Genomic DNA, 10,792 nt, shown 5'->3' with positions numbered 1-10,792 from the left:
CCCCCCCCCCCCCCCCCCCCTCCCTTGTCCACCCCACGCCATTGCCACTTTTCTTGACAAACGTCTTTCAATGCCTTGACAAGCTCTGCCGAAAGGTTCACAGATGCGAAATATGTGAAGGTGTTTTTTAGTATTGAAATACGTAGATTTGAATGAGAATAGATTTTCGGATATGTTTTCCAAGTCAATAATGAGGCTGTTTGTATTCGTGTTTTTGAAATAAAGTGTTTGCTTGGTTTTTTTATCAAATTGGCAATTACTTTTGTTAGCTCTGTGCCTATTGTAATTTTTTTTTTTAATCTTTTTATATTCCTAATTCTAAGTTTGTTAATGACTCTTTGAAAACGTTATGTCACGAGTTATATGGTTCAGGTTAATTAGGAGAAAGAACGGATGAAACTATGTTGTTTTGCAGAATTATCTGTGACAAATATTGATTTAAAACCACTTTCGACAAGAAGTAAAAGATTTTTTCTTTATTTCTGTTTATTTAGTCGGGGAAATCAGACGATGTGTCATAATTGAATTCATGATAATCATTTTTTGGTAATTCTCCAATTATAGAGAATACTGGAAATTATGCATATTCTGTTTTTTAACATTCTTTGCTTGTTGAATTTTTTTCACACATGTATTGATACATACATACATAAATAAATATACATACATACATATAATTTCAAATAAGCAACAATCAGAAGTCAGAAAAAATTAAATTTACATCTACAATTATAATTTTCATTCAATTTTTTTTCCTCTATCAGGGTTGCTACAGGTCAGGGAATTCTAGACTAACAGGGAAATAGAGGGAATTAAAAAATAGTCATCGAATGTCAAGGAAAACTTAACAGAAGCTGGGAATAAAGTGTTTTTTTTTATTTTCAATGAAAATTCATTTTTTTTAATGACAATAGTTTTTTAAAATTTAAAATTGAAATCAAAATGAAGGTCGATCTACTTTGTTAAAAATTAATTTTCTTACCTGGAGACTCAACTATTTATTAGAAAACTCCTAACTTTGTTAAAAATTCTTCTCTTTTTGTGACAGAACATTCAATTTCGTACTCTTTGGTTTAATTTAACTGAAAATTTAGCAAGAAAATTGTTAGTTAAATTGTTTCATTTATTTGTCAAGTTTCAATTGTAATTGTAATTTTGTCATGGCATCAATCCGATCGCTTTCTCTTCTGAGATTTTCAGAAGAATCGTTTCTGCGAAGAGACTCATAATGGTCAAATCTTGTTTGTGGCGGAAAATTGTACCTTGAGACGACTCGCCTCGAGGTTGTTTTTTTTTTGTCCCCGTTCCTCTCGCCACTTGTTAGTCTTGTTGTTCACTGGTTAGTGGACGACGATTCTCGAGCGGAAGCAAGTTGAACGTCGATGGAAATACGTTATGTAAATGCCGCCCGGAGAACGGATACACTCTTCCTGTCTCTGCACCCTGCTTTAGGACTCATTCTTATGCCCTCACAGTCCACATTTTATGCTAATCTTTGAGTCTTCAAAGCTTCAAAGTCGCGGCGGCGGCGGCGGCTTAAGCCTTAAGGAATTCTCCTCCGTCCTTCTCATCTTCCAATTTCACGGAAATTGAGAATCTCATTTCCACCTGCATCTTCTTGATACCGGCAGAAAATATCTCGAAAACGAAATTGTTTTATACATTATGCGTCGTGGAATTAAAATTTTTTTTTTTAAACATTCTTAATAGGATGGTTGATCGAAGGATTGGGAATCTGAATTGATGATTTTGTGGTTGGAATAAAAAAGTGATTCTTTTTCAAATCATCTTTCAATCCAGAAATATGAATGTTCAACAAAATAGTTGAACTTTCGGCAAAAAAGATAACTTTTTAGAAAGTTAGTTGAATGTTTATAAAAATAAATAAATTTTCAATTTATAAACAATGAGGATTTTTTCAACCAAATGGTCGAATTTTCAACGATAGAGTTAATTTCCAACTAAATAGTTTAACTTTTCTACCAAGTAAATAATTTTTTAGAAAACAGTTTAATTTTCAATTAAGAAAGTTTAATTTTCAATGATAAAGGTGACTTTTGATGGAAATAGTTGAATGATAAAAAGAGAGCATTAAGTCTATTATTAAAATAGTTGAATTTTGATCAAAACAATTAAATTTGTAATAAAGTAGTTTAGTTTTAACTAAACAGTTAAATTTTAAACTAAATAGTTGATCTTTCAACGAAAAAGGCGAAAAAAAGTTGAATTTTCAACCAAATTTTCAACAGCAAAATTAATTTTCAATTAAATAATTAAATTTTCAAGAAAAAAGACAATCTTTTAACAAATCAGTTAATTTTTCAGCAAAATAATTTAATTTTCAACCAATTGGTTGCATTTTTAACCAAATTGTTGAATTTTTAACAAAAAAGTGAATTTTCAACTGAACAGTTGAATTTCCAATGAAAAAAGTATAATGTTCAACAAAAAGGTGATTTATTTACAGAATAGTTTAACTTTCAAACGCATAGTGGAATTTTTAACCAAGAAGGTTAATTTTCTACCAAAAGACTGATTTTAAACAAAATAAATAAATTTTTAACTATAAATAGATTAATTAAATTTTTAATTTAAAAAGTTAATTTTCAATATAAAACACACTCATTTTCCACCAAAGATAGGAATTTTGAAACAAAATTTCGAATCTTTGCCAAAAAATGAATTAATCAACAATTGGTTAAAAATTTTTTGTTTTAAATTCGTGTTTTTTGTGTTGAAAATTAATTTTTTTCAATAAAAATTTGAGATCCAGTTTAAGATTTATCGTTTTAGTTGAAAATTCATCTTTTTTGGTTAAAATTGGCGTATTAGGTTGAAAATTCAACTATTTATTTTAAAATGGAACAATTTTATAGAAAATTAACTTTTTTGTGGCTGTTCATAAATCGTTTTCTTTGCTGCTGAAAATTAATTTTTAATCCAAAATTTAACTATTCCATTTTTAAATGCAAACTTGTCCTTTTTAGTGGAAAATTAAACTGTCTTGCTAAAAATTCATTTTTCTTCGTTGAAAATGTCGCTATTTTATTAATAATTAACTATTTTGTTAAATATTTAATTATTGTGTTAAAAATTCATTTATTTTTCTAAAAAGTTAATTTTTTTAGTCAAAAATTCAATGTTGCTGTGGAAAACTCGTCCTTTTAGATGAAAAAGTTGATATTTTATAACAAAAAAGTTGAAAATTCATTTCTTCAGTGTAAATATAACCATTGTGTTGTTGAAAATTAATATTGTTTGGTTAAAAAATAATTTTTCTTGATTGAAAACTTAAGTCTAGAATTATTGATAGTCTCGCCCAATTATTATTTTGAGCAAATGTCCATTGATTGCGCGATTCTAAAATTAGCGAGTCAAAATCGTTTATGGACGGAAAGCGAAAGTTACTTAATGTTTATGCATGTTGCATGTATGAAGCGGTAGCCTGTGGTGGTATAAAAATAGAAAAAAAAAAAAAACGAAAAGAAAAAGAGATGTAAATTGATTTTGACTGAAACGGCAAATAGCAAATAGCAAATAGCAAATAGAAAATAGCAAATAGCAAAAATGGCAAACTGCAAAGCCGGCGGAAAATGTGTAAAATGTGTAAAATGTGTATATTTATGCGTAATGATAATTAATTGCAGCGTCGGTTGGTTTTGTTGTTGTTGTTGCAGACATCCGGTCGAGCCGAGGACGTGTTATGAAATTGCTGCCGACGATTCAGTTGCCGCAGCTACCGCCGGTTTCGGCCGCGGGCGGAATGGCCGGCATGGATTCACGACTGCCTCCAGGAATTTCCCTGCCTTTCAGCCCAACGGACCTGCTTTGGCGATATGGACCCGCCATGAGCTTCCCGACAGCCCACCCACCGCCGAGTCCACTTCTCGACTTCAAGAATCACCTGCCCTCCAGTCTCGGTACCTGCCTATTTTTATTTTTATTTCTCATTCTATTCCATATTTTATTCCCTATATTCTGTATATTTTGCAGCAAGGCCAGTTTTCTTTTTTTTTTTTTTTTTACACAAATTTGCCCCGCAAGTAATTTAAGTAATTTAAAAGTCGTAAAAAGTGCCCTTCCTTTTGGTGCATATAATTTTTTTTTATAGCAAATGCATGATTTCAGACTTTCTTTGTTAAGACTTGATTTCGGCTCATTTGGAGAAATTTTGGAAACTTTATTTTTATTGTTATGTCAGAGAAAAAAAGTGGGGGTACAAAATGTTGGAAGTAGTAATTGAGGTAATTGGTCCAGCAGCGTAAACGTAAGGTGGATACGTCCGTCAAACTGAGGTAAACTTTCCGTGGAGAGTTTGCCTCAGCTTATTAGTAATTTATCCGTTCAATCTGTCAATTTAGTGGGATCAACTGATCGCTTGATTATTTACATTATTCACCTCTGATGTAACTTTTTACGCCCCTAGAGATGAAAAGTAGAACTTTAGCCTCGTTTTATGGGCATCGAAAGGGCTGAAATCATGTATGTGTTATGAAAAGAATAATACAATAAACAACCAATTAGTAAATACTTAGTTAATACTAAATCCAAAGATATGAAGAATATTGAATGTTCAACAAAATTTAACTTTTGATCATATAGTTTATTTTTAAACTAAAACAGGTAAATTTCAACCCCAAAGATACTTTTTCAGCCAAGCAATTTAGTTTTCTACAAAAAAGAGACAACTTCTAACATTATAATGAATTTTTAACTAAATGGTTGAATTTCAAACGAAGAAATATATTTTTTGAACTAAAAATAAAACAGTTACATTTGCAGTTAAAAAAAGAATTAATTTTCAACAAAAAACAAATTTTTTTATGACGAAACTGTGATATTTTTAACCAAAACGATTAATTTTCAACCATGAAGATTAATTTTACACAAAAAAGATCAATTTCAAACAAAATACATCGATTTTTAATTAAGAAAGATAAATTTTCAAGCAAAAAGAAAATGGAAATATTTCCAATGAACGCAATTCATTTCCAACCGAAAAAAGAACATGTAGCAAAAAAGCTCAATTTTCAATTGGCTTAACAAATTTTCAACAAAATAGATTAATTTTCAACTAAATAGTTTAATTTTCTTCTAAAATGGATACATTTTTACCCTGGAATGGAATAGTTACATTATCAGTTCAAGAATTGATTAAAAAAATTTTTTTAGTTGTAAATTCAATTATTTTGTTGAATCTTTGTCTTTTTGGGTAGAAAATTAATTTTCTTGATTGAAAAATGATCTTTTTAATGGAAAATTCAGATATTTGATTAAACATTATTTTTTTTGTCGAAAATTTATCCTTTTAGTTGAAAATTCACTTTATTTGTTAAAAATTTTATTATTTTGTTGAATGTTTGTTTTTTATTCTTTGTTTGTTTTGATTAAAGATTAATTATTTTAACTAAAAATGTAACTAAATTATGTTTGCTTTAAAATTTATCTTTTAAATTGTAAACGAATTTGTTTTGTTCAAAAATGGTCTTTCTAGGGTTGAAAATGAGTTTTTTGTAAAAATTTTTTTTTACAAAATATGAACAGTTTTCTTGGAAAGCAACTTTTTTGTAAAAAATTTATATTTTTAGATTAAAAAATTAATTTTTTTTCAAAAACTTTTCTTTAAGGCTTGAGAACTTAACAATTTAGTAAAAAAAATTAACTATTTGGTTAAAAATTAATTAATTTTTTTATTGCTGAAAATTCATATTTCTGGAGTTGAAATTTCATTTATTACAGATAATTATTCTTTTCCTTTGAAGATTCAATTTTTTGGCTAAAAATTCGATTCGGTTTTGTGGAAAATTCGATCTTTTTTTATATTAAATTTAATCACTTTAATAGAAAATTCAGAAAATTAAGGAAGAGAACGTATATTTTCGGATTAAAAATTCAATTGTTTTGTTGAAAATGCACCGTTTCAACTATTTCGTCAAAAAAAAATTTTTTTTTGGGTGAAGATTCTTCTATTTGGTTGAAAATTTAAGTACATGAAAGTTTGTTTTTCATCTTAATTAAAAATTTAACTGATCTATTTTTGCTTAAAAATTAAAAAAATTCAATTCTTTTGGCAGAAACTTCATATCTTAAGGTTGAAAATTTAAAATTTTCGTAAAAATTTAACAATTTTGTAGAAAATTTTATTGTTTGATTTAAAATTAACTTTTTTAGTTCGAAATTCAATTATATTATAGAACATTGTTTTTTAATGTTAATAATTCAATTAGTTTAGTTAATAATTAAACTTTTTTGTAGAAAACTTGTCCTTTTGGATTAAAAATTCAGCCCTTTGTTTGAAAATTCGACTTCAATGGAAAATTAACTTTTCCTTGTAAAACTATATTTTCGGGTTGAAAATTCAATTGTTTGGTGAGAAATGCAACGTTTCAACAATTTTGTACAAATTTTTTCAATTAAACTGTTTTCGCTGAAAAATTAAAATATTTTTTGTTTTAAATTCATTTTTAACTGCAAATTGAATGATTCTATTTCTCATTTAAAATATTTACATCTTTTTTAGTTAAAAGCTCAATTATTCGGTTAAAAATTCATATATTTTTTCTTAAAAATTCGACTTTCGGCTAAAATTTCCTTTAAGATTTAATGTATATTTGGATTTAGTTTCAACAAAGCAGTTGGAATTTTTAACCAAAAACGATAACTTGGTAACAAAATTGTTGAATTTCCAAGAAAATAATTAACCCTCAAGTGCTAGAACGAGTCGCAAGGACTCGGACGTTTTTTCTCAGTCATTTTATTTTTTGTTGAATATTTATTGTACTCAATTAATTTTAATATCGATTTTTACAATATTCATTTTTGCGAGACTTGTCATACAATTAAAAAAAAAATATTAACGGTGCTAAATCTATTTAAACCGGAGATATTTCACTTTAAAGTTTGCTCGGGTCTGCTGGACCCATTGTAGGTGGATAGGAAAATATCGAGGTTTTTAGGACTTGAGGATTGAATTTTAACCCATAAAATGGCTTGTGGATTATTCCCAATTTGTTTACAACATATTAGCCCTAAATATAAATATGTTTAAATCGAGATTGATTAGAATGGTTTAATTCTAAAGTAGCTTTCCAAATTGCAGCTCCAGACCCACGATGCTGGGCGCGAGATGACGTGGCGACATTCCTGCGATGGGCCGAGCGAGAATTCGACCTGCCCATCATCGACATGGACATGTTCCAGATGAACGGTAAAGCGCTCTGTCTGCTGACGAAGTCGGATCTGGGCGAGCGGTGTCCGGGCGCCGGCGACGTCATCCACAACGTCCTGACGATGCTGACGCGCGAGTACAATCAGAGGTGTCTGCCGAGCAGTCCCGTGACACCGACGCGGCCCTCGGCCTACCCGCTGAGTCCGCACTCGCACCCGCCCACGCCCACCTGGGTGGACAATCCCTACGCGGCGAATTTCGCCTCGCTGATGTCCGCCAACTCTGTGACCCTCTCGCCCGCGCCCTCCGTCGACAGCCAGGCCGGCTCGCCCGGTCACAACACGGAGAGCAGCAACGGCGGCGGCACCCAGCTCTACAAGAGCGACTCGGACGAGGACAACCACCAGGGCAGCAGCAGTCCGCCCGCGACGCCCACCGCCCTCACGGCCCAGAGATTGAGCGAGGTTTGTGTCAAGGACCAGCCGAGTCCCACACTTCCACCTCAAATGATGCCACTGACCCCGGGCGGAGCATTCAGACCCGCGGCTGCCGCTGCTGCTGCTGCGGCCAATGCCGCCAGGGAATTTTTTCCCAATGACTCACCCGAGCCCAACACCAGTGAGTATTTTTTTATTTTACATTATATTATATTACGCCACCTCTTGATGATGATGATGATGATGATGATGATGATGATGATGATGATATTCTGTGATGGAGCTCTACTGCCCGCCGAGCAATATTCACTATTCTCAATTTTCCTCAGTTAATAACGGCTTGGCCGTTAAAGCGTTAAACTTAAAAGTCGAATTTGAGGGACAAACAGGGCCCAGAAATGGATTTATTTCACATAAAACGATTTGACCAAAGAGACAAAACGATGGAGACTATTCCCACTTTTTTTGAGCAGTGACAATAATTTTTCTATACTCTTTTGAAAAAATCACTCTCGAAGACAATTGTTAAAGTGAGAAATCGAGAAATGTTGACTAATTGAGAATTGACCGATTTTAGAATTTTCCACTAATGTCCCTGTTTCTTCACTTTCTTAAATATTATACAATTTTTAACCAAACCGTTGGATTCTTAACAAAATAGTTCAATTTTCTATTTAATTGCTGAATTTTGTAGCTAATCGAATGAATTTTTAAGAAATCAACAAAAAAGAAATTTTTAACAAAATAGTTACATTTTTAACCAAAGAGATGAATACGATACTTTCACAATCAGGAATTAGAATTTTCAGATTAACAAATTCATTATTAATTTTAATAAATATTTTTCTATTAAAAGGATAATTTTTCAGGCAAAACATTAATTTCCAACAACAAAAAACGATTTTTAAAACAAAGTATATGAATTTTCAGTAAATTATTTGAATTTTTAATTAAGAAGATAAATTTACAATCCGAAATAGATCTGTCGAATTTTCAGTTGAAAAAAATAAATTTTTAATACAAAAATAATCATTTTCTAACAAAAGGATTAACTTTCAGTCAAATATTTGAATTTTTAACTTGAAAGATAGATTTACAATAAAAAATATAATTGTTACATTTTCAGTAAAACAAATCAATTTTTGATAAAAAAAAAAGAACAATTTCATCCAAAAAGATAAATGTCCAAAAAAAATTAATTTTCCACCAAAAAAAAAAAAGATTTTTTAAACAAAATACAAGAATTTTCACCCAAATATTTGAATTTTTAAATAAGAAAATTAATTTACAATCAGAAATAGAAATTCAAAAAAAGTTTATTTTTAAACAAAAAAAAAAAGAAAATAAAGAATTGTCAACCATAAAGATAATTTTTTTTTTAGGAAAAGCCTAAATTTTGTATGAAAAATGATAATTTTTTAACAAATTACATCAATTTTCAACCAAACAGTTGAATTTTGAATAAAAAAGGTCTATTTAAATTAAAATCGGAAGACTTTAATTATCAGTTAAAAAAAACTAATATTCAACTGCAAAACCGAAATTTCAACAAAATGTTTTAATTTTTCATCAAACTAGTTGAATTTCCACGAAAACATGAATTTTCAAACAACGTGATTAATTTTCTACAAAGAAAAATAATTTTGTAACAATATAGTTAAATTTTCTCTCAAAATAGTTTCATTTCCTACAAAGAAGTTTAAATTTTTCGCCAAAAAGTTAAATACTTTACCCATATGAGGAATTTTTAACAACCAAGACAATTTTCTACCAAAAAAATAGGAATTATTAACAAAATATTCATATTTTAAATTAAAGAGATGGATTTTCAATGAAAATGATAAATCTTTAATAAACAAAAAAAAAACAGAATTTCGAAAATTCATATTTTTTGTTTTAAAATTGAACTATTTTGTTGAAAAAAATCGTTTTTCTTTGGTTAAAAATTAATTTTGTTGACATAGAATTTCATTATTCCATTTTTGGTTAAAAAAAAAGAAATATTATCGGGTTGAAAACTAATGTATTTTATTACAAATTTCTCTTTTATTTGGGTAAAATTACTATTTTAAATAAAAAAAAGTTGTCTTTGATTTTTATTTAAAAAAGGATTTGTTTATGTCGCTTTCGAATTTTTATAGAGTTAAAAATAAACTGTTTGGTTGAAAATTATTATATTTTTTTATTAAAACTAAATTTTCTTTTTCGAAACATAATTTTTTTTAACTGAAAATTTAATTATCCTAATTTTGGTTAAAAATTGATCTTTTTTAATTGCAAATTAAATTATTTAGTACAAAAAATTAGGACGTTTTTAGTAGAAAATTAATCTTTATGATGGAAAATTGATATTTTTTATTTAAACATTCACTTATTTTGTTGAAAATTAGTTTTTCCTTTTACAATTAATTTTCTTAACTTTAAATTTAAGTTTTATTTTTTTTTTAATTTATCATTTTGATTGAAAATCAACTCTCTGTTAACAAATTTACTTTTTAGGTTGAGAACTCATTTCTTTTTTAGAAATTTGTCTTTTATGACAAAAAATTAATTTTCTCGGTTGAAAATTAGTTTTTCAACTGAAAATTTTATCTTTTTTAATTAAAAATTTAGTTATTTTGTTGAAATTTGTTGTTTTTTTTTTGTTGCAAATTAATTTTCTTAACTTAAAACTCAACTGTTTCATTTCTTTTAAATTAATTTATTTGTTTCAAATTAAATTGTTTCGTTGAAAATTGGTGTTTTTTTGGTCGAAAACTAATCTTCGTTGAAAATGCATTTATTTATTAATAAAATAGAAAAATTCACTATTTGTTTAAAAATTAATTTTTGTTTTAAGTTTCATCTCTTTTGTTGAAAATTTGGCCTCTATGTACTAAAAATAAATCAAATTACATCAACAACGGTTATTTATTTAACAAAAAAATCTATAAAAATTTACAATTAGATCTTAGATACGAGAGAGAATCAAGATTAAGAAAAAGATCGAATCGTGATTTATACGCCCGAAATCAATTGAGACAATTTATTTTTTTTTTTTAGAATCTCAGTTTCATCGATTGTCAACGATAAGAATAATGACGGAATCTTGTTTACAGGAAAAAGATTCGATATTTCTAATTGTAAATGTCTATCTGTCTGATTTCGGTCATATCAAAATCCCCTCAAAAATTGAATGAAATTTATT

The 10,792-nt window shown here is 28.6% G+C and overlaps 1 protein-coding gene across 2 annotated transcripts in view; it reads left to right on the top strand.

Moving 5' to 3' along the window:
• Positions 1–10,792, top strand: part of LOC117173344 (ets DNA-binding protein pokkuri) — a 32,483-nt gene that overhangs the window by 16,318 nt on the left and 5,373 nt on the right. The window contains exons 2-3 of one of the 2 annotated variants that reach the window (XM_033361841.1): positions 3,678–3,920; positions 7,100–7,786. In XM_033361841.1, coding sequence (XP_033217732.1) covers positions 3,704–3,920; positions 7,100–7,786 — 904 coding nt within the window. In that variant the 5' untranslated portion in view covers positions 3,678–3,703. Of the gene's footprint in view, positions 1–3,677; positions 3,921–7,084; positions 7,787–10,792 lie in introns of both variants that reach the window. The other variant, XM_033361839.1, reaches the window with a different exon arrangement.

Source organism: Belonocnema kinseyi, chromosome 5 (assembly GCF_010883055.1).
Source record: "Belonocnema kinseyi isolate 2016_QV_RU_SX_M_011 chromosome 5, B_treatae_v1, whole genome shotgun sequence".
Lineage (NCBI taxonomy): Eukaryota > Metazoa > Arthropoda > Insecta > Hymenoptera > Cynipidae > Belonocnema > Belonocnema kinseyi.
Note: the sequence above shows the minus strand (reverse complement) of the source record. Positions and strands in the feature narration are given on the sequence as shown.